The sequence below is a fragment of the Loxodonta africana genome, chromosome 12 (assembly GCF_030014295.1).
Source record: "Loxodonta africana isolate mLoxAfr1 chromosome 12, mLoxAfr1.hap2, whole genome shotgun sequence".
Lineage (NCBI taxonomy): Eukaryota > Metazoa > Chordata > Mammalia > Proboscidea > Elephantidae > Loxodonta > Loxodonta africana.
The window spans coordinates 79,824,107-79,849,038 of NC_087353.1; the positions used below are offsets into that span (position 1 = coordinate 79,824,107).

Genomic DNA, 24,932 nt, shown 5'->3' on the forward strand with positions numbered 1-24,932 from the left:
AGTTACTGTCGAGTTGATTCTGACTCGTGGCAACCCCATGTGTGCACAGTAGAACTACTCCATAGAATCTTCAAGGTTGTGACCTTTCAGAAGCAGATCACCAGGCCTGTCTCCCCAGGTGCTTCTGGGTGGGTTCAAACCACTAACCTTTCAGCTAGCAGTCAAGTGTTTAACTGTTTGCGCCACCCAGGAACTAGATTTTTAAAATGTGTAAGTAGTAAAACGTTCACTGTAGAACCTAGGAAGTGGGTATATGGGTGTTCACTATACAATTCTTTCAACCTTTCTGTATGTTGGAAGATGTTCATAATTAAATAAAAAACCAAAAAAACAAACCCAGTGCCATCAAGTCGATTCCGACTCATAGCAACCCTATAGGACAGAGTAGAACTGCCCCACAGAGTTTCCAAAGAGCGGCCGGCAGATTCGAACTGGTTAGCAGCCATAGCACTTAACCACTATGCCACCAGGGTTTCCTCATAACTAAATACTGGAGAAAAAAAAAAAATCTGAAAGGCACACATTTACTCTGGCACTTTTGGTCTTCTTTTGCACTGTACTGAGCTTAGGAGATGAAAACCCACTCGTCATGCTTACATCCTGGAAAAAAAAAGGGTCATGTGCCAAAGGCATAAATGAGCATAAACTCATGCCTTACAAAATTTAGGATGAGACCCAGATAGCAGTCTAAGAAGTCTAAGTCCATTTTTTTAGATGATGGAGAGCGTTCATATGTGTGAACATGAGCTGTTTTTATCTTCATGCTGCCAGAAGTAGTAGAAGGGGGAGGACACCTAATGAATATGGATGGACAGGGTCCTTGAAAGTGATGATCACATCAAAGCTGGGAAACCACTGCAGTGGCTTTTTTGTTTGTTTAAACATAAGTCTGAATTAGGTTGGTTCAAGGAGAAAGAAACAAGGATGGGGAGAAGGAGTGCTTTAACCCACTTGAATGACATGACTCTGAACAAGGAATTCTCTACTACCATCAAGTTAAATTCCAGCAAATGACTAACGCACATTTAAAGAATGATTCACAACTAACTGTGGGGGAAAAAAAAAAACCCACACCATAAACAGGCCCAATAAGTCATTTCACCAAACTAAGATCACCTTTTTTCCCTTCTATAAGAGGATCTACTGCACCTCCTGGCTTCAAGATACGAGAACAATGAATGGTTCTTGCCCTTCAAGGCTGAAAATGCCTAGAGACTTTGGGAAAGTCAGTGATGGCAAGTTTCCACCTAAAACAAAGTTCCTGTCTCACCTTTCCCCTAGTCAAAGGGTATCTTTAAAATTATACTCTTCCTCTAACTCTTCGTGTACTGTAAGAACAATGGAACTTCAGGCTGGATAAATTTCACCCGAAGTTAAGATCCAAAACAACCTTGTTCACTCAACTACCTCCTGACTAAGGGCCTCCTGCGTTTAGATCTGAAGATAACGGCCTTCAGGAATTCCACAGGCTCACTTGCTGAACAACAAGCAACTCTGTCACATTAGATTCAATTTAAGATATAGATAAGAGTGATAAGAAGAGTTTTAATGGAGACCTAATGATTTTACTGACGTGGGTTTCACAGGTTATCCTTTAACCCCTCTGGTAACAGCAGCAACTGGGGAGATTCTTCGAGGTGCTCTGTAGTTAAGAGAGACCATTCCCGAGGCAGTCACCCATTCCCTTGTTGCAAAGGCCTTGTTCTCTCTAGAAACCAAATGAGCTGTTACCTGTGTAGCCCATTGGATTTGCGCGTGCCAAGCACCAAGCAAGGCGTCGTAGAGTCCGGTGAGCTGCTGGTCTAGGGAGAGGTCACTCTGGCACAACTCTTGCCAGGTTGCTAAGAGCTGTACCTGTAGGAGCAGAACAAAAGGGGCCTTACCAGGTACGCCTGCTAAAACGCCCTGCCCTTCTACGCATGCAACTGATAACTACTGATGTTCACTCCCTTCAGAAAAAGGTGGGAAAACACGCAGAACACATTTACAGTCACCTGCTCTGATCATCAATCAAAGCTTCAAGGTGTTACCCTCCACATGATCCTCCCTCCTCTTATCCTGTCCCAAAAGTGCGCCAGTCGGGTTCCTTCCACTCAGCATACTATCCCTCTTCTGAACAGGCCTTAGAGGAGGGCTTGGGTGTGTGCTTAAGTTTCACGTCCTAACACTGTTGCTTAAAAGACACATAAGCAGTGGACTTGAAGGAATTAAGGTGAGCCCAGGAAGTTTTTAAGTTTTTCAGTAACCTAACTTCAACAACTCTAGAAAACATATAATATTCTCACAGCTTGCTGAGGGCTTAATAAAACTTAAGACACAAATCTTCAAAAAGCAAAAATGAGAAAAATTAGAACAGACTTTTTTTCAGGTTTGTACATTAGATCTATCTCTCAATACAAAAGAGACTGAAAAACTGATGACTTTTTTTTTCCAGATGGCCATTAACTGAATCCACAGGCTGGAACAAGAGCACCCCCTACTGGCCAATTCAAAGAAAAAGGGCCAGGGGGTGAGGAGGCAAAGATTTTTACGTTTGAGTGTGAACTGGAATTCTGTAGTCCAGTGTTGTAAGCACTACAATATTGTAACCACTCACAGCTTCTTACCTTGTGACACTTATAGTAGTATGCAAGAAGTTGGGGCATTCGGTCAATTTCAGTAAAAATCTTCACAAACATTTTGGCCTGATCTAAAGGAGAAGAACATAAAATGTTACTGTTACCAGGTTTTCTGTTGCAGTCAAGAGAAAGAATTCACCAGGATCAATGTAGATATATGTGAGCTAGTTCTTACTGAGGTAATGCATTAACTCGGTCATGGAGATGATAAATATGAAAAATAAGTAAAGAGCAAAATACCTAACTCAATAATTAGACAATGCACACCAAAGCTTCTTAAATGAATGCATCAATAAGCATTATTCATATAGCCCAGATTACGTATTAGCAAGTAAGTCTTTAAACGTAAATGGTAAATTCAAATCCGGGTCAGGAATAGGGGGAGGCAAGCCTGGGGTACAAAACGTAAGGAGGCTCTCGCTGCCAGGATCATGTGAGTGCGAGGTGACAGCCTTTTTAAATTCTGTGCCCTTGGCACCTCACTTGCCTCACCCTAGTCTTGGCCCTAATTAGAATCATAAAATGTCTGGGACAGAAGGGATGTAAAATAACTCATCAATCGCAGCCCAAGAACTAGAGTTACTTAGAGGTCAGTGGCAGAACTGCTAAAATAGGGACAGGTTGAACCATATGAATCTGCTGATATTTGTCTATTTCTGATCTATAAAAACAGCAATTTCAACAGGAAAACTGGATAAATGGAAACAGGGAAACTGGGGTGGAGAAGGGGAGGGTGTTGACACATCGTGGGGCCGGCAACCAATGTTACAAATCAATTTGTGTATTAATTGTTTAATGGGAAATTAATTTGCTCTGTAAACTTTCACCTAAAGCCCAATAAAAAATTAAAAAATGAACGATATTTATAAAGTCATGACAATTAAGCACTATTTATCGACTCAACTAAAAATAATGATATAGTAGGAGAATACGAAAGGAAGGTGGAGGTGGTATATAAAAGCTAAATTCTTAGCTGTAACAGGAAGTCAACAGATAACATCTAAAAGTGATATGGCAAGAAATAAACTTATAAATGTATTATGCAGAAATATGACATGAAATACCAGGAAAAAAAACAGCTCAAAGAATTAAAAGTGGAGGCCCCCTAGGAATGGGAGTGGGGATGAGGAGGTGGAGGAAGAGAGTGTTATGTTCCCTCGAAGTCCTCCAGTAGGAGCCCCAGTGGTGCAATGGTTAAGTGCTCAGCTGCTAACCAAAAGGTTGGTGGTTCAAACCCACCAGCAGCTCCGTGATTTGCTCCTATAAAAACTACAGTCATAAAGATTACAGCCTAGGAAACTCCAGAGGGCAATTCTACTCCATCCTATAGGGTCGCTATGAGTCGACATCGACTTGACAGCACACAACAAACCCTCAAGTACTATTTAACTTTTTCAACATGAAGGTGATGGAAACAAAATTAAACTGAATTCAACAACAACAAAAAAAAGGAAACCAATTAACTAATTTATGGGTCTGGGTTTCCAATCAGTAATTTGGCTAAATCTGCTGAGCTACACTGCCTTTTAGAAAAGGATGTGACTCTCCTGCAAACAGAACCTTCAGATGTTCCTTGTTGGTCTCTTTGGGCTACTGTAAGAGCTACAGAAACTTAAATGAGAGGTCCAAGAGAAGAAGCTTAATGTTTACTGAACGCTGTCTCTGGACCAGGAGCTTCACATCTGATGTCTTGCTTAATCCTTACAAGAATCATATAATGCACGTACCCACTCATCTGATGAGGAAACTGAGGCTCAGAAAGGTCATATAATTTGCCTGATGTCTCATTGCTAATATATAACAAACCAAAGATTAAAACTAGGTCTGTCCATCTCCAAAGCTGACACACCTTCCATTCTGCCACACCCCTCAAGTAGCCTAATAAACTGTTGTTTTTGTCAACTGCTGTCGAGTCTATGACAGCCCCATGTGTACAGAGTAGAACTGCTCCACAGGGTTTTCAAGGCTGTGACCTTCCAGAAGCAGGTCACCAGGCCTGTCTTCTGAGGCACCTCTGAATGGGTTCGAACCGCCAACCTTTTGGCTAATAGTCAAGTGCTTAACGGTCTGCGCCACCCAGGGACTCCATTAATAAACTGTTAATTAATAGCTATGAAAATATTATTCCTTGAATAGAAACTCCTTTATCTATTTGAAGCAACCTATGCTTTGTCCTCAACCTTCCTTTGCAGCTTCATCTTTGACCATTTCCCAATGTTCACTCCACCTCAACGGTTTTAAATATTATTCCCAAAACAGTCCCTCAGTTTTCCAGTTAAGATGTTGTTTCCTCTGCCTCAAATGCTTCTGTTCACTCATCTTAGCTCCGTGGGAAAATGTTCACGCTATACTGATAACTGGAAGGGAAAAACATACAAAATTATATGTACTGAATGTATACAGGAGCGATGGTGGCACAGTGGTTAAGCGCTCGGCCAACTGAATGGCTGGCTGTTCAAACCCACCAGCTGCTCCAGGGGAGAAAGAATAAGCAGTCTGTTTTCCATGAAGATTTACAGCCTTGGAAACCCTATGGAACAGTTCCACTCAGTCCTATAGGGTCACTATGAGTCGGAACCCACTCAAAAGCAGCAGTTACGTATGCACGTATGTAAGGCAATTGTCCCGTTCCTTCTTGTAATAAAAGTATTTGTGTACTTGTTCTCTCCCAGCCCCACCTTCAGCCAGGCTGTAAGGTCCCGGAAGGAGAGCAACCTTATCTTACTCATCTTCGTAATGCCCATTGCTCCTCACACGGTTAATATTTTAAAACTTTGGAAATTCATAGTTGGATTATGCCAGAAGGAAACCATTACAAAAAAAAAGAAACACCGACCTCCTGTATGTTCACATATTTAGTGCTTTGAGGAATAAGAAAACGATTTGGTAAACATCAGCATTCCACACATAGCAATGATCTGTAAGAGCTAAATTACAGGTCTACCAAGTAGTTGCTTACATATTTTCCTAAGGGCAGAGGAAATGACAAAACAAAGCACTTGCCTCCAGACTTGCTACTGAAAAGACTGGGAGGCCCATTTAAGTGCAATTCCTTAAGATACATATATACATATATTTTTTGCAGTATCCACTCTAGCTCCTGTCTGCCACCTGCTGGTCAAATGTAGCGCCCACAATCACAGAATTGAAGGAAAAAAAAATTGAGCTAACGGGTCCTAAACCTTTTTATGCCTGCTTTGTGCCCCTTCCTCTCTGGCAAGCCCAATAAACTGCTGAGAAAGAAAGTTCTCACAGCTATCTCTGCAGAGACACCCAGCTAAGCTTATGAGACCTATCAAACAAACAAAAAAAAAAAACCAAACCTGCTGCCATCGAGTCAATTCTGACTCCTAGCGACCCTACAGGACAGGGTAGAACTGCCCCCTGGGGTTTCCAAGGAGCAGCTGGCGGATTTGAACTGCCGACCTTTTTAGGTTAGCAACCGTAGCTTGCTATAGATCTTAACCACTGCACCATCAGGGCTTCATGAGGCCTGCCAATAGACTTGAACTTAACAGGCAGGAATCAATGAGGTAGAAAACAACTATATAACTTTAAATTTTTCATTCCTTTCATAAGATCTCTTGAATAAACAAATCTTCCTGCTACATTTTAAATTATTTTACAAAATGCTGCTTCAATTAATCACCTGAATTTATTCGTTCAATAAAATAGACACTTCTATCTGGATAAACACAATTGTCACACTGGGAGGGAGATGGAAAGGGGTAATGTGTTGGGGCTGTACTAACTTATCAGAGATTCCCCTTTAGAAACTGATATAAAGAAGCACTTTGGCCTTCCAGGAAAGATGGCAAGTTAAAAAGCACATTTCCTTGGGGAACCCTTCCTGGTACTTGCCAAAATTAATCACCAAAAGAAATGAACACAATTTCACCTGTGTTGGCGGCAGGGAAAAGACTTAATACAAACTTTAGAGAATGCTAATCAGATACTCGGAGCCCTGGTGGCATAGTGGTTAAGAGCTCGGCTGCTAACCAAAAGGTCGGCAGTTCAAATCTACCCGCCACTCCTTGGAAACCCTATGGGGCAATTCTGCTTTGTCCTACAGGGTCACTTTGAGTTGAAATCGACTCAACGGCACCTAACAACAACAATCAGATGTTCAACCAGTTTGGCCCAAGATGAGTGGGGATGCTGAGCTAATACACAATTCTGAATGGTAAGCACCAAGTGGCATGGCAAAAGGAGATAAAAATTGGGGCAAAGACAGAAAAGTAGGCAAGACGTGGGAATAAGCCCTGATTCCACCTCAGCCCAGCACTGGGGACAGCTCACAGGGTGGGAAAGTGCCATTTTTCCCCTTCTGAAATCAACTTCCTCCCTACAAAGAGTCGAGTCTGGAATCAAGGCTGATTCAAATTTATGGACAAAAGGTAGCTGAGCTGACCAAAACATCCACTTACTCACAAAACCAAAGCCCAGGATCCTGACCCACAAGGCACAATTCAAGCCAGATCCCGGCTCCACGTAGCCAGCTCACCCAGACATAAAGGAAAAGAATCTAAATTCATGGAGCCACCACCTCCCATGCCATTCCCACTTCCCCACCCCTATATAACTGGACACACACCCCAAAAACACAGTTAAGCTCCATGGGTCTGTAGTTGGTCTGTAAGCTAGAACAAATTTATGAGGAACAAAGCTCCCAGACAGGGACATTTCAAAGACCCAGCCCTAGTCTTTCCTTCATTCTCTTTAGGCAACTGAAGAACAGAACAGAATTTAAACCTTTAAATCAAGGTCTATAGGAAAGCTCTCAACAGAGCCCAGGTAATAAGGAGAGGCTTGCAAGGAGATAGTAATATAATACTAACCCATTATCATCAAGTTGATTTCGACTTACAACACCCCTATAAGACAGAGTAGAAGCACCCTATAGGGTTTCCAAGGAGCGGCTGGTGGGTTTGCACTGCCAACCTTTTGGTTAGTAGCCAAGCTTTTAATCACTTTTGGTATAAATATCAGGCCCACAAAAAAAAAAAAAAAAATCCACATCCAAATATGAATAAGCAAAAACTGGCAAAGAAACTCCACCACAGTGGGGAGAGGGAGGGAACTCTACCATGGGACTTAGGCAAAAATACCACAGCAAAAATATAAGAAAGAAAGGGAACACAGCATGCCAATGTACATCAAGAGAGCACTTCAAAAGATTTATTCCAGGAAATACAAGAGAAATTTAGGCTACAACTACTTCACACTCCCAAGGAAATCACATAAGGTATACTATGCTTTCTTTAATAGGATCTAAGGCATCACAATGAGATATAAAGGGAGGCTGGCAGAGCTAAGGAAAGAAACTTAGGAAGAAAATAGTGACATAAAATTAAATTTTAATCAGTGGTGATGTCACACAAAATGGCAGAGTAGGAAACTGAAGGGGTCAGTTTCTCCACAAAAACAAAAATGAACTGGAAAGAACAATTCGAATCAACTGTGTTGTAAATCTAAAATGTGATATGACTCATATCAACCAAGGTAGTGCTTGATGAAGGAATAGGCTATTGATCTTTCCTAGGTGAGTCACATACACCAATGGGCTAACATTCTCAATTCTTCAGCCTTGTTACAGTGGTGGGGATGACAGCCATGTTCATAGAGTCATTGGCTGGTTATCAGACCAAGCAGTGGAAACCTTGCCCTCCAAGGATTTGGGGTAGTGCATTTGTGTTGGTATTGAGGTACCCTGAGGGACTGGCACTGACAACTGCCTGATTTGGGCCTACTCACAACAGTTGCTTTCCCAGCAGCAGTGGATTAAAGGGCCAGTGTGCGTGTGTGTGTGTGGTCTGTCAGGCTGCTGGCTGACTGCAGAGATAACAGAACAGAAACACCAGTGACCATATACAATTGGAATACACATTACAAAAATAGTTTGAAAAAGTCACCTAACAGATAACTGCAACCATCATCAAGTAACACCAATTCCTGAGGAGTGGGACAATCAGATTTCCAGAGATACTACATTATAATACTCTGAACGTCCAGTTCTCGACAAAAAATTACAAAACATAAAAAAGAAACAGGAAAGTACAGCCCTTTCACAGAAAAAAATGAATTTGACAGAAACCATCCTTGAGGAAATTCACGCATTGGAATTACCAGCCAAAAATGGTAAATAAACTGTCTTAAATATGCTCAATGAGCTAAAGGAAAACATGGACAAAGAACTAAAGGAAATTAGGAAGAGAATGCACAGAGTTGGGGACTTCATACCACCAAGAAAGCAGTGCCAGGGGCAGAGTGTGTCCTTTGGACTATGGGTTCCTATGCGGAGAAGCTCCCAGACCAAGGGAAGACTGAGGACAAGGACCTTCCTCCAGAGCCGACCGAGAGAGAAGACCTTCCCCTAAAGCAGACACCCTGAATTTGGGCTTGTAGCCTACTACACTGTGAGAGAATAAATTTCTCTTCGTTAAAGCCATCTGCTTGTGTTATTTCTGTTATAGCAGCACTACATGACTAAGACAAATGGGTAAAAAAACTATGGTACATACACACGAAGGAATACCACGCAACGATAAAGAACAACGGTGAATGTGCAAAACATTTCACAACATGTCAGAATACGGAGGGCATTATGCTGAGTGAAATAAGTCTGTTACAAAAGGACAAATATTGTATGAGACCACTGTTATAAAAACCCAAGAAAAGGTTTACACACAGAAAAAAACAACCTTTGATGGTTACTACAGAGGGGGAAATGGAAGGGGAAATCACTAACTAGATAGTAGACAAGTGTTAACTTTATTAAAAGGGACGGCAATACACAATATAGGTGAAGTCAGCACAACTTGATCAAGGCAAAGTCACAGAAGCTTCCTAGACACAGCCAAAGACCTTGAGGGACCAAGTTACCGGGGCTGAGAGATGGGGACCATGGTCTCAGGGGATGTGTAGGTCAACTGGCACAACATAGTTCGTAAAGAAAATGTTCTATATCCTACTTTGGTGAGTAACATCTATCATCTTAAAAGCTTGCAAGCAGCCATCTAAGATATCAGTCCCATCAAGTTCGGAGCAAAGGAGAATGAAGAAAACCAAAGACACAGGAAAATATTGGTCCAAAGGACTAAGTAATGGACCACACGAACCACAGCTTTCACCAGCCTGTGCCCAAAAGAAATAGATGGTGCCTGGCCACCAGCACAGACTGCTTTGACAGGGGTCATAAAAGAGGGTCCAGGACAGAGGAGAAAAATACAGAACAAAATTCAAATTCACAAAAAAAAGACCTGGCTTACTGGTCTGACAGTGACTAGAGGAACCCCCAAGCTCCCGGACACCCTGCTGAGAACTGAAGCCACTCCCGAAGACCATCTTTCAACCAAAGATTAGCAGGCCTATAAAATAAACAATAACACATATGAGGAACGCGTTTCTTAGTCCAGTCAAGTATAGGAGACCAAATGGGCAACGCCTGCCCGAAAGCAAAGGCGAGAAGGCGGGAAGGGACAGGAAAACTGGATGAATGGACACAGAGAACCCAGAGCAGAAAAGGGGAGAGTACAGACACATTAAGAGGATCTCAACCAATATCACAAAAAAACCTCTATATAAATTTTTGAATGAGAAACTAATTTGCACTGTAAACGTTCACCTAAAACACAATCAAATTAAAACAAAAAATGTACCATCATGTAGAAAAATCACATTCATTAAGGATAAGTTTGCACATCCAATTAATATAGGTACTGTCAATAAATTGTATACCTGTAAAAAGTTGAACTGGCAAAAGCTGTGTGATAGATATATTTACAACAAGAAGAACAACAAAAAAAAGTAGCTGCTGAGGCTGCTTATGCATAGCCAAACACCTCATGGGATTTGGTTCCTTGGTTTGGAGGTTTAGGGTCATGGTTTCACGGGACATCCCAGTTAATTGGCCTAATAATGTGTTTAGTGCTTCTGCTCTACCCCCTAGTTAGTTGTGTAGTGCCTGGGGTCTTAAAAGCTTGCAAGCAGCCATCCAAGACACAACAACTGATGTCTACCTACCTGGAACAACAAAGAAGCAGAGTCAGGAATAGGAGGGGGAAATGGAATGTGAGGCTAACTGTCTCCATGAACAACTGCCTCCTTTACCATAAGACCAGAAGAACCGGATGGTACCAGGCTACCATTACTGAATATTTTTATCGAATATTTTTATCAAAGGTTTTATAGAAGAATCCTGATAAAAAAGGGAGCAATCCAGAAAAGAATTTCAAATTCTCGTGGATTCACTTTCTGGAACCACGGAGGCTGGATGAACCCTTGAAACTATTGCCCTGAGATAATTTTTAAAACTTAAACCAAAAATATCCCCTGAAGTCTTCTTAAAACCAAATGATTGATAGTTTAGCTGAACTAGTAAAAATGATCTGCCTTGAGCACTGTGCTCTTTTAAGATCTATCTAGGTGCCCAGCTACCACCACCAACTGCTCTGACAGGGATCACAATAGAAGGTCCTGGACAGAGCTGGAGAAAAATGGTGAACAAAATTCTAACTCACAAAAAAAGACCTGACTTAGTGGTCTGACAGAGGCTGGAGACACGCCAAGATTATGGCCCCTTGGCACCCTTACAGCTCAGTACTGAAGTCACTTCTGAGGTTCACCCTTCAGCCAAAGATTAGACAGGTCATAAAACAAAATGAGATTAAACGTGCACACCAGCCCAAGGGCAAGGATAAGAAGGCAGGAGGGGACAGGAAAGCTGGTAACCAGGAACCCCAATGTTGAGAAGGGGAGAGAGTCGACATGTTGTGGAATTGGCAACCAATATCACAAAACAAAATGTGCATTAATTGTTCAATGAGAAACTAATTTGCTCTGTAAACCTTCATCTAAAGTACAATAAAATGAAATAAAAAAATGTTAATGGTAGAATGTAAACTGAATGTTCACTGTACAATTCTTTCAACTTTTCTGTATGTTTGAAATTTTTCATAATAAAATGTTGGAAAAAAGTAACCAGCCAAAAGTTAACATATTTACTTCTAATCTACATAATTTAATCAGTACTAAGACATTCGGAAGACTGAGGAGTCAGAAAGCCTTATTTCTGAAAAGCGGTGTACAGAGATGAGGAAGTGGCTGCACTCACCTACAGACTGAGAACTGAATACGGTTACAATCTGGGGGCTGGCCAGGGCCTCCAGCCTGTTCTTCAATGCCTCCAAGTGCACACATTTTTCTGAGTAGTCTGGTGTATCAACGAGCATCATTAAACTGTTCTGCATCCCTGTTAGCTTGGCAGAAATCACAGCTATGTCCTATAAAAAGGTCAGAAAACAGAATAATTATTTAAAATACCCTGCTACCTTACCCAAGCACGGACAAAACACATGAAAACGCAATTTATAAAATAAGAAAATGGCCCATAAACGTAATATGTTCAACATTATTAATACTCAAACAAATGCAAATTAAAACAAGGAAGTGCGATTTTCCTAACAAACTGGAAAAACCTTAGAAAAATTATAATGGCTACTGTTGGTAAGGGTGCAAGGAAAGAAGACAATCTGTCTGACCACAATAAATTTATACTGTCTTTCTGCAGGACAAATTAGCAATACGTGTCAACAGCCTTAAAAATATTCACATCCTTTGACCTGGTGTTTCCTCTTCTAAAAATTTGTCCTAACGAAATAGTCAGACGGACAGAGAGAGATTAACATGTTGTAATTAATTAACGTGATTTTAGTGTTATAAAAAAAAAAACACTGAAAGCAGAAAACTAAATCTTCCATAATAGCAAATAAAATATAAATTAAGAGTCATTTGTAACGGAATGTGGAGTCCCTGGGTGGCGCAAATGGTTAACGTGCTCAGTTCTTAACAGAAAGGTTGGAGGTCCAAGCCTGCCCAGAGGTGCCTCAGAAGAAAGGCCTGGTGATCTACGTCTGAAAACCCTGTGGAGCAAAGCAGTTCTGTTCTGACACACGCGGCATCGTCAAGAGTCAGAACCGACTTGACAGCAATTGTTCCTTTTTAAATGGAATGTGGAATACTGCACAGCCATTAAAACTCATGTTTTTGAGAAGTATTAATGCAGAGCAAAACACTTATAACTTACTATAGAGTGAAATACGCAGAATAAAAAGGTATATAGACACTAGAATCCAATTTTTTAATAAATACAAGTATATAAATACCTGTAAAAATGACTCCACAAACAAAACACAAACGTAGGTACACACATGTACAAGTACACAGAAAAAGCACCCCATAGACATAAAAAAATACATTACTAGGACATAGGACTACGAGTCCTTTTTGTTTTCTTGTATGTTTCTGTATTTTCCAAATCTTCTAAGACATACATAATTATAATTAGAAAAATTAATATTATTTAATTAAAGTAATTAAGAGAATAATAAGTGATCCTATTTCAACATTTAACAGGCATCCATGAGGTGCCAGACGCTGTACTAGATATCTGAGACACAAAGATGAGTAAGGTCACATTTCAGCCCTTGAGTTCACAATGTATTGAGCCGGAAAGACTGCATTACAATTTAAGAAGCAAGGCTCAAGTGTCATAGGAGTCCAAGTGAGGGAGCAATTAATTTTGCCTCAGAGAGAGCCAGCAAGGAGAGGTATGAAAGGCGGTGACACTTTAGGTGGACACTGAAGGACAAATGGCGGTCTACTCTCCTGAAAAAAAAAAAAAAAACTAAAAGCACTAAGGCATGAAAGGGATGGTGTGTCAACAGCCTGGAGCAGGCAGAAGGGAAATATCATATGGAGGGAGTGGCCAGAGAAAAAGCTGAAAGCCAAGCTGCAACACTGTCATGAAAGATAGCCTATGCCTTGTTAGTGGGCTTAGAACTTATCCAGTAGAAAGCAGAGACTCGTTGAAAGTTAAAATAAAGGGGTGGGCAGGGAACGGACATGACAATTTATGCTTTAGAAGATTCCCCTGGGTTGGATATGGAGGATAAATTAAGAGCAGGGCTGACCTGGAGGCAAGGAGACCATTAGGGGCCTATTGTGATAGTCTAGGGATAAAAAGACTGAAGAGCATGACTACAGTGGTAGCAGAGGGATGAAAAGGACAGACGTGCAGAGGAGAGAGATGGAGGGACCAAGGGACAGGGAAGAGGGAGCAGTTAAAGATTGCTAAGGTTTCTAACCTGGACGCTTGGGTGGAAAATGACTCCATTAACCAAAGATGGGGAGGCCAAAAGCAGGAACAAATACAGGGCTGGAAGGAGGTGGCACCGGACAGAAATAATGAGTTCAGTTTTTGAGGGGTCGTGGGGAAGTCTAGCTGGATGGAACTGAACTTGTGGGAAGTTAGAAACTCAGTTCTGAATACCAGGATAGCTGGGGGGCAGAAAAACAAGATTTATAACTTGTGGCTAATTAACATTTAGTGTACTGTTATTAAAATCAGGATCCATGTTTAAATCCATCCTCTCCCATGATGCCAGGAATTCAGTAAGATTTGCAACGTACGTCTGTGAAGCCTGGATCGATTAAGCTTGTCAAGCACTCTGAGGGGCTCTGAAATGGGATGGGAAAGAGTATTCTCCTTAAAGACAATGACAGCTGATATGGAGTAACAGCTATACTGTTGGGTGAAAAAAAGCAAAGTGCAAAGCAGTGCTCACAATCAGCTACCATTTGTGACAAATAAGGGCAGCGAATGTGTGTTTGTGTATGTGTGGTGCGTGTATCTGGAAGGATAGGCATATAGGCTTAAACCTGAAAACGAGGCTTGTCTCTAGAAGGGAAATTAGCAGATTGGGGTCAGATCAGCAAGATGAGCACGTTAGAAAAAAGACTTACTTTTCACTGCTTATTCCTGTTTACTGAATTTTTTCCCATGTGTATTCATAACTTTTTACAAAACTTAGAAAAGTTAGAAAAAAAAAAAAAGAGAGAGATAACTGATTTTTCTTTACAATTGTAAAAGGGTGTTCCATAAGCCATCATCTCACTTCATCTTTACTACCAGATACCAAAAGTATTACTATTATCAGGTACATACCCAAAAGAATTGAAAGCAGATACTTGTACACCAAAGTTCACTGCAGCCCTGTCCACAATAGCCAAAAGGCAGAAACAACCCAAGTACCCATCAACAGATGAATGGATAAACAAAATGTATATCCATACAATGAAATATGACTCTGACATAAAGAGAAATGAAGTTCTAATACATGCTACAAGGCGGGTGAACCCTGAAAACATTATGCTGACTGAATAAGTCAGTCGCAAAAGGACAAATACTATATGATCCCACTTATATGAAATATCTAGAATTGGCAAATGTATAGAAACGGTTATGGATTGAATTATGTCCCCCAAAATGTGTGTCAACTTGGCTAGGCCATGATTCCCAGTATTGTGTGATTGTCCACCATTTTGTCATATGATGCGATTTTCCTATGTGTTGTAAATCCTACCTTTATGATGTTAATGAGGCAGGATTAGAGGCAGTTATGTTAATGAGGCAGGACTAAATCCACAAGATTAGGTTGTATCCTGAGTCAATCTCTTTTGAGATTTTAAGAGAGAAGTGAGGAGAGAGACTGGGGAACCTCATGCCACCAAGAATGAAGAACTAGGAAGATAATGCATCCTTTGGACCCAGGGTCCCTGCGCTGAGAAGCTCCTAGACCAGGGGAAGATTGATGACAAGGACCTTCACCCAGAGTCAACAGAGAGAAAGCCTTCCCGTGGAAATGGCACCCTGAATTTGCACTTCTAGCCTACTAGATTGTGAGAGAATAAACTTGTTTGTTGAAGTCATCCACTTGTGGTATTTCTGTTACAGCAGCACCAGATAACTAAGACAGAGACCAAAGTTCATCAGCGGTTACTACCGTGGGCCGGAGGGAGGGGAAGAGGGGAAGATTGTGTAAGGGATCCTGAGTTTCTACTAAGGGTGATGGAAAAATGTGGCCATGGGTAGTGGTGACAGTTGTACAACACAATGAATGTAATTGATGTCATTAAATTGTACACATAAAAACGTTGAAATGGCAAATGTTTTGTTACATATATTTTTACCACAACAATGCAAACAAAAAATTACTATTTTCCTCTCTTTGCAGACCCAGAGGGGTTAAATAACTTGCCAAGATCACACAGTGTCTAAGGCCCCTCTGCCCAAGTTTTTACTTCCCCCATTTTGTCTGCCTGTGCATTTTTATCCGTGCTCCTCCAGAGCTCTCTTACCGGGACAAAGAGGCTCCAGTCTTGCACAGCATGTAGACTAAGAGGGCAGTAATACTCAAGAGCAGTTTCCCCACCCTGAGCCTGAATGTTTCCGTATGCCACCACTTATACTGTGCCTTATAGTTTTGAATGAATGACTATCTCATCTGCTTTCACCAAATCCCAAGTTCCTGCTTATGTAGATGTCATGACAACCCCCAACCGAAAAACCTACTTGAGTCTTGAATGTCTCCTCGATATCAGCACTCAGTGTGCTCCACTTGTCTGCTTCTTGAAGAGATTCTGCAGCGAGCTGCATTCGAGACTTCACCTGGTCGATTTCTACCAACACCTCAAAGAGAAATGAGGAGTGAAACAGTAAGGACGTGACAATTCCCTTTGCTCTACCGTCCACCCGTGGCTCAAACATCTCAGCATGCTCCTGTCTTCAGAGAGCCTCTGTGCCCCTTACAACACGGATCACATGGGTAAACGTGTCCCCCCAAAACCCAAACCCACTGCCATTAAGCAGATTCCAACTCACAGCAACTCCACAGGACAAAGTAGACCTGCCCCATAGGATTTGCAAGGCTGTATATCGGGAGCAGACTGCCACATTTTTATCCCGCAGAGCCGCTGGTGATTTCAAACCGCTGGCTTCTCAGTTAGCAGCTGAGCACTTTCAGTACTGTGCCACCAGGGCACCAAATAAATATTGAAATTGAATATCCTGGAAGAACTGATCAGTAACCCTTTCTTTCCTACAATAAAACTTGTATTTTTTAAAAAGTTGCAGCTTTTAGGAATCTCTACTTGTCCATTTTTCTATCCCTACTCTCACAGGTCAAAAACGTTGTCTGAAATACCGGGCATTCAGCACTTCTTTATTACGGATTCCTCATCACATTTCCGAGAACCATCGATTCCTTGATCAAGAGTCATATCTAACAATAAAAATTATTAAAAAAAAAAAAAAGAGTCATATCTAAGACCAGCACTTTTCATAGCTGTCCAGAGAGTATAAGATCTCAATGCAAAGAAAATTACACAACAAAAGCTGAGAATGCTTTTCATTTCAAACGCATTACATACCCTCAAAATAGACCTCTTTTCCCTTTTCTTGTCTGGTGTCAGATGCTCAATTTGGCCAAATCCTAGAGGTGGTTTGGGTCAGCTGACCAGAGACTTCACAGAAGAGATCATCAAATCACAGAATAATATAAAACAGAATACACAAGAATGCAAACATAAAATAATTCAGGAAAGGCTGAAGGCTAAGAACGGAGATACAATTAAGAAATTAAAAATGGGACAAAACTGAAATACTCAGGCTGCTTAAAAGAAATGAAATGAGCTATAAAAATTTTTAAAAGCCAAAAAGATTTTTAAAGAGAAGACAAGATAAAAAAATAAGAATTATAAGACACTCTCAATTTTTTATTTTGACCAAACAAAGAAAAGTTAAAGTAAGTTCAGGAAAAAAAAAAATTAAGATTTAAGATAATTCCACACGAACAAACAAAATGAATAAAAGGTTAAGATTAACAAAGAGAAGGATAAAACCCATGAACCAGGAAATTAGTGAACATATACCAAAAAGCTAAAGATATAAAAAACAGTAAGCTTTAATCAAGAAAATTGAAGGCTTTCCTTTTTAAAGGAAAAATTTCCTTTTTAAGGAAAATAAAATAAAAAAAGTTTAAGATTAAAAATATAATTTAAACCTCATAAATCAAGCAATCTAATGTATTGAAATAATACAAAAAAATATAAAAAATCAAGCACAGAGTTGTTGGAGGAGAGATGAATAAGCTGAAAGAACCAAGTAAGAGTAGTTTGAGAGCTTGTAGAAGCTTGAGTTAGGGTTGGCGTCCCACAGGTTGTACTCTTCTAAACCAAAGCTTCCAAAACCAAAAACCAATATTCAGGACAGGAGTCAACATACCTGCATCGATTGAGCTGTGTCCTGTTCAAATTTTTTAATGTCCTCCTTGACGAGAATCATTTGTTCTTTCAGAAAAGATGCTTCTTGTTTAAGGGCTTCGACATCACGGAGAACTTTGGGCATGTTCTGAAGGGCCTGGTGACTTGTTTCTGCAGCAAGAACCCAAGAACAGCAATATGCACAAAAGGTGAATATCAGACCCATCACTAGTGAATAACAGGAAGGAAATGAGACCACAAAAAGGAAATCTTCCCAAAGCATTACCAACCACACAGTTTTCAGGGCGCGGGGAAGGAGAGTTGGGGGAGACGGCTGTGAGGTGGTCTTCACCAGGACCATGTCCTCCCCAGACTGATGGGTGAGGGTTGGGGATATGCCAGGGAATGAACCATCAACTTGCCCCAGCATGAACTGTTCCCCACCACTGTGTTAAATCTTAATCATCCCACTGGAAGGAAGGAGAATGAAAGAATCGGGCACTTGTTGAAAGCCTGCTTCCTGCCAGGTGCTTTACATACATCCCACCCCTTAGCATCCGTGGCAATCCTAGGAGGTATTGGCAGCCACCTCTTACAGATAAGAACACTGAGGCTCAGAGAGGTTAAGACTTGCCTGAGATTTCACAGAGCTGAAGCCCCAAAGCTTGCTGTGCAAAATGTATTCCACCGAGCGAGCACCAGCATCGGCTAAAGTTCCGTTACAGCGCAGGTACCCAGCGAGGCCACCTGCCAGAGATTGTAATGGCGCAGTGGAAAGCACTCAGCGGCTAATTGAAAGGTCCGTGGTCAAACCTACCAGCTGCTCCACAGGAGAAAGACAGGGCAAACTGCTTCCATAAAGATTACAGCCTTAGCAACCCTATGGTGCAGTTCTACTGTCCTATAGGGTCGCTGTGAGTCAGAATCGACTCAGCAGCAGCGGGTTTGGGTTTGGTATGAAATCAAGGAATCTGCATTTTGTTAAGAGACATCCCAAGTGTAGACTAAAGTTTGAAAATCTTTGCAGACCATGATGTTTTCTCTGGAATTGGGAGGGTAACATCATCACCCTTTAACCCTTCAAAGAGTAAGCAGGTCTGTGTGTAGCCAACCAAAGAAGACCAGTCTTCTGTTCTACAAGTGCAATGAATGCAACCCTAACATCCTGAAGATGTACTTCAGGAACTTGTTCATCTAACTCTGCCATAAAACAACAACCTGTTTCCAGCCCTGACCCCAGGTAAGGTTCCAGGACGGGTCTGAGAAGCAAAGACAGAACACAGAGATGCCTTCAGTGCGCAGGACTTCACTGACTTTTAACAGAGCTGTTATGATCCCAGCTAGGTCTCCCACCTGCTAAAGCTCCGAGTCACTCTTCAGGCCCTGGTTGGTGCCCTTGGGTACCTTTTTCCCTCTCTGCAGTCCACTCCTGATTCCACTGGTTGCCTCTTTCTTTCACTGGACAGAAGCTCCAGGGCGCTTTCCAGGATGGGAATATGTTTTTGCCAAATATAAGGATTCATTGAGTATTATCTAAAGTTCTTAAAATTCACTCTTCTAACTTAAGTTTTGAAAGGACTTTTTATAGCACCGCTGGAGGATCCAAATCCAGCATGTGTTAAAGACAGCCCAAGTCCAAGCTGAGACTTTTCTCCTTGCTGTAATCAGAAGGACCGAAAGTGGATCGGACCAGGGCTTGCTTTCCCATAAAATGAACTCCTGATATTTACTGCCCAGTACGTGTACCACCTGGGTACCCCATGCCAGTTTGGGGAACTCTGCCCACCGGGAGCAGGGGAGGGCACCGCGGCTTGGGGGACCCCGGCAAGGCCCCGCGGCTCACCCTCCACGGCGTGGTTCACCTCTTGGATAAACAGCTGCAGCTTCATCACCAAGGTGGCCGCGTGGCCGTCCGCCTTCCCGGCCGCCGCCTCCTTGGGGCCAGCCCTGAAGGCCGCGTTGATCCACTCCTTCACGTCGAAGTCGTCAGCCAGGAATTTGGAGAAGTCCATGGCGACCAGCCTCAGCCCTGGCGTCCAGGCCGTATTAAGGGTTGGCTCGGGGTTGTTTTATGGCTCGGGTGTTGGCGCAGGCGACTCAGCGAGGACACTGGGGCTGGCCTCCAGGTGAGACAGGCCGGGATGAACACCACCGCCGCCTTGTCCCTCTGCTGCCCCTTCCTAAACGCGCTCGGGGAGACGGCTGGAAATGATCCTCGCCGCGCACTGTACTTCTTCCGGAAGTGGGTGGCCGTTACCATGGTGACTGCCAGAGCTCCGAGCTCTGCGATCGGTTCTGTAGGAGAAAAGCTCGGGACTGAGTACCGGCTTCTGAGAATCGATCCCTGTCTCCATCCAGCTTCTTTAGAAATTCTTCTACAAACATTAGTTAAGCACTTAGTACGTGCTTGCTATAAAGCCTTTATATATATTAGCGCGCTTAATTCTCACAGTTCTCCCCAACATAAAGATGAAGACCTGAGGTGGAGAGAAGTTAACCAACTGGCTCCAAGTCTCATAGCTAGAAAGTAGCACCGTCGGGATTTGAACTGAGACCTGCCACTGGGGCCTGCACGCTTTATGGTATTTTACTTCCCCCCTAAACGGAGCAGGTGAAGCAGGCCTCAGTGATCTGCTTACCCTGCACACCACTTTTCCCTCTTGTCTCTTCCCTCCAGCCACATTGACCTCCTATACTTTTCGGAAACACAAACACACCGTGCTGGAACCCACCAGAGACTTTGCACACGCTGTTTCTGTGGGTCTGAAACTAACAATGTGACGCCTCAGAAAAGAAAGACTACCTGGGAAGGGTTCCTTTGTCATGTGCCGTTCATACATACTCATTGCCATCGAGTCGATTCTGACTCATAGTGACTCTATGAGACACAGTACAACTGCCCCGTAGGGTTTCCAGGGTGGCCTGGAACTGCCGACCTTTTGGTTAGCAGCTCAACGCTTAACCACTGCACCACCAGGGCTCCTCCTTTATCATAGGAACCCCCTCCCCCCCCCAAAAAAATCCTTTGTGTACAGTTATGTAATGTGCTTCTCCTTAAAGTGGGATAGTTTTGTCACTTAGTTCTCATCCTAAACATACTCTGACTCTAAGTAAATACGGTAATTCTTGAAGACTGTACTTCCAAGAACCTAGATCCACAAACTAGGAGGCTAGTACACCAGCCTTGGTGGGAGTAAAGTGAGCAAGTCCCATGGCATGCTGGGAAGACATAGGTCCCTTCACAGTATGCAGTCCCCCATCCTATCCCCAGGAGCTGACACTTTTTAAAACAGCTTTATTGATGCATAATTTACATGACATAAAATTCAGCCTCTGTAAGTAGACAATTCAGTGATTTGTAGCAAAGGTATAGATGTGCTGTCTCCACAATCAAGGAGCCCTGGTGGTGCAGTGGTTAAAGCGCTTGTCTGCTAATCAAAAGGTCAATGGTTGGAAGATACCAGCTGCTCCCTGGGGCAAAGATGTGGCAGTCAGCTTCCGTAAAGTTTACAGCCTTGGAGACTCTATGGGGCACTTCTCCTCTGTCCTATAGGGTCATTATGAGTCAAAATCGAGTGGATGACAATGGGATCTCTACGATCCCAATTCAGAATATTTCCATCAGCCAAAAGAGTTCCTTGTGCCTTTTTGCTGTTAATCCCTGCTTCCACCCCCAACCATGGGCACCCATTGATCTTCTGTCTGTATAAATTTGCCTTTTCTGGGCATTTCATATATATGGAATCATACAACTCATTTTCTTTTGCATCTGGCATCTTTCACTTAGCATAATGTTTTTGAGGTTTATTCCTCTTGTACCATGTATCAGTAGTTCCTCTATGTTGCTGAAAATAGTCCATTGTAGAGATATGACATATTTTGTCTATCCACTCATCAGTTGATGGACGTTAGTATTGTTTCTAGTTTGGGGCTATTATGAATAAATAATGCTGCTATAAACATTCATACAGGTCTTTGTGTGGACATGTTTTCATTTATCTTGAATAGATTGCTAGGAGTGGAATTGATGGGTTGTAAGGTAAATTTTAAAGAAACAAAAACCAATATGCAACATCATGATAAACAGAAAAGATTGAAGTTGTCATGGATTTCATTTTACTTGGATACACAATCAACATCCATGGAAGCAGCAGTCGAGAAATCAAACGATGTATTGCATTGGGCAAATCTGCAGCAAAAGACCTCTTTTCAAGTGTTAAAAAGCAAAGATGTCACCTTGAGAACTAAGGTGCCCCTGACGCAAGCTGTGGTATTTTCAGTCGTCTCATGTGCATGCAAAAGCTGGACAATAAATAAGGAAGACCGAAGAATTTATGCATTTGAAGTATGGTGTTGTCAAAGAATACTGAATATACCATGGACTGCCAGAAGAACAAACATGTGCCTTGGAAGAAGAACAGCTAGAATGCTCCTTAGAAGTAAGGATGGTGAGACTTCGTCTCACATACTTTGGACATGTTATCAGGAGGGACCAGTCCCTGGAAAAGAGGGTCAGGGAGAGAAGGACCCTTTAAGAGATGGATTGACACAGTGGCTCAACAATGGGCTCAAACATAGCAATAATTTTGAGGATGGCATGGGACCAGACAGTGTTTCATTCTGTTGTACATAGGGACGCTATGATTCAGAACCAACTCGATGGTACCTAACTACAACAACAAGATAAATTTATGTTTGACTTCCTGGGAAACTCCCAAACTTTTCCAGAATGGTGTACCACTTTACATTCCCATCAACAACGTATGAGGGTTCCAGTTTCTCTATATCCTCACATACTTGGGATGTAGTGGTAACGTATCGTCTTAATTTGCGTTTCCCTAATACCCAGTGACGAACATCTTTCTATGTGCTTGTTAGCCATTCCTGTATCTTCTTCAGTGTCATGTCTATTCAAATCTTTCACCTATTTTCAAATTGAGTTGTCTTCTTATTACTGAGTTGCCAGAGTTCTTTACATATTCTAGACCTAAGTCCCTTATCAGAGATAAGGTTTACAAATAATTTTCTCCCTGTCTATAGCTTGTCTTTTCATTTTCTTAATGGTGTCTTTTGAAGTGCAAAAGTTTTAAATTTTTATAAAGTCCATTATCAGTTTTTCTCTTATGGATCATGCTTTTGGTGTTGTCTCTAAGAAATCTTTGCCTCATCCCAAATCATGAAGAGTTTAAGTTTTCCTCTAGAAGTTTTAAAGTTTTTCATTTAGGTCTGTGATCCATTTTGAGTTCATTTTTTGTGTATAATGTGAGATTAAGGTCTAAATTCATTTTTTTGCATGCAAATATTCAATTGTCACAGGCACTTTTGTTGAAAAGACTATCCATTCTCTATTGAATTCTCTTTACAACTTCCTAAAAAAATCAACTGACCCAAATGTAAGGCTTCCTGGACTCTTCAGTCTGTTCCATTATCTACCCTTGTGCCAATATCAAACTGTCTTGATTACTATAGTTTATAGTCGGTTTTGAAATCAGGGATGCCAGAAACAAAGCAAGAGGAAGGGAGAGGATTGCTAGGAAAGACAGCATGCTTGGGCCCAGGGGAATGGAGCCAGTGGAAGGGAGAGGCTGGGAATACAAGGAAACTATCAGAAAACTGATGTGCCAAAATTTTAATATGGAGCAGTGTCAACATATAAATAATCTTTACTATATGACATCAAGAGAGAGGGCAACAGAGGCTATTCCTCTATCCCTTTTTATTAAGCAATTCCTACTGATAATGGCATTATCTCCAAACTATTTACACTCTTACTTGAAAAAAGCAAGGCACAGAACAGTATATTTGTTTGGACATGCCTAAAGTATCTTTGGAAAGACAGATAAGAAACTATTAACACTGTCTCCAAGGAGGGTAGTTGGGGTGGGTGGGAAGAATCTTCATCTTTTGTATTTTAATTTTGGACCATGTGAATGTCCTCTCTATTAAAAAAAAAAATTAACATTGAGCCTAAAAATAGTTAAATTTCAAGTTTAAAATTTTTTGAAAATACAGATTTTGTATGTGTGTGTTTTGTTTTAAAAACTAGGGTCATACATATATAAAAGCATAACCCGCTTTTTACATTTAGCAATAGTTCAAGAGCAGTTTTTTTTCTCCAACAGATTACCATAGTTATCTCGTGGCAGACTGCTAAATTACTAGCATATCCAGTCTCCCTTTGTTCCTTAGTGACGAAGCCCATTTTATGTAGGTGGCAGAATGTGCAGACAAGGCTATATTCCTTAGCCTCTTTGCACCTAGGTGTGGCCATGTAACTAAATGGAGAGAGAGGAATAGCCTCTGTTGCCCTCTCTCTTGACCTCATATAGGATGCAAATATCATTTGAAACTCCCAAGAAACCTTAAAAGAACATTGGCATTTTTTCCTTTATTCTTTCCCCTCTTTCCTGTGGTTTAGAATACAGATGTGATGTCTGGAGCTAAAGCCATCATCTTTTAACAAGAGCTTGTGGAGCTTATCCCTGGGTGGTGACTAAAGGGCTGGTTGGAGCCTGGATCCCTAACGACTTTGTATGCTCATCCCAATTCTGGACTACCTACCTCTGATCTTCCATTACATAAGAAAATAAACCTTTGTGTTTGGCCCAAAGGGAAAAGTTTAGGTCTTTGAAAAGAGGGTAGGTGTTGAGAGGCAGCTGGTTTTCTACAATATAAATCCTATACATTTCTTAAGTTTATTCGTAAGAATTTTATCCCCACGCAACATACCAAAATCCAAACCCGTTGCCATCAAGTAGATTCCGACTCATCAAAAAACCCAAACCTGTTGCCACTGAGTCAATTCCGACTCACAGCAGCCCTAGCGGACAGAGCAAAACTGCCCCATAGTTTCCAGGGAGCACCTTTTGGTTTTTACCTTTCGGTTAGGCGACGTAGCTCTTAACCACTAAAGCCACCAGGGTTTCTAACTCATAGTGACCCTATATAGCTGGATAAAATTGGTATACAGAGAACTAGCATATTTATTTTGTAATATTAGTTCTAATATTTACTTGATTTTGTCTACAAATATTTTGTCTTCTCTCCAAAGGGTTTTAATCCTTTTTTTTTTTCCATTTGAGAGCGCCTTCACCACCACATTAAATATTCCTAAATTGGCTTGTTTCTAATTTGAATAGGATTCCTCAGCATTTCCATATTAATCATGATGCTGGCTGTTTTATTAGAAATAAATGAGATAAAATGTCTTTTCTA

At 41.5% G+C, this 24,932-nt stretch overlaps 1 protein-coding gene across 5 annotated transcripts in view; it reads right to left on the reverse strand.

The window, feature by feature from the left end:
• The window catches only part of COG7 (component of oligomeric golgi complex 7), an 88,242-nt gene extending 68,294 nt beyond the window's left edge, over positions 1 to 19,948 (reverse strand). The window contains exons 1-6 of one of the 5 annotated variants that reach the window (XR_002787888.2): positions 19,561 to 19,947; positions 17,740 to 17,888; positions 16,030 to 16,146; positions 11,731 to 11,899; positions 2,607 to 2,689; positions 1,732 to 1,854 (exon numbers count right to left, since the gene is read on the reverse strand). Coding sequence is in view for 4 of the 5 variants with exons in the window: in XM_003418900.4 (XP_003418948.1) it covers positions 1,732 to 1,854; positions 2,607 to 2,689; positions 11,731 to 11,899; positions 16,030 to 16,146; positions 17,740 to 17,888; positions 19,561 to 19,729 (810 nt within the window). In the remaining variant the exon portion in view is untranslated. Of the gene's footprint in view, positions 1 to 1,731; positions 1,855 to 2,606; positions 2,690 to 11,730; positions 11,900 to 16,029; positions 16,147 to 17,739; positions 17,889 to 18,351; positions 19,044 to 19,070; positions 19,537 to 19,560 lie in introns of those variants that run through there. The other 4 variants (XM_003418900.4, XM_023558834.2, XM_023558835.2 and 1 more) reach the window with 4 other exon arrangements.
• Between the last annotated feature and the right edge of the window lie 4,984 nt (positions 19,949 to 24,932).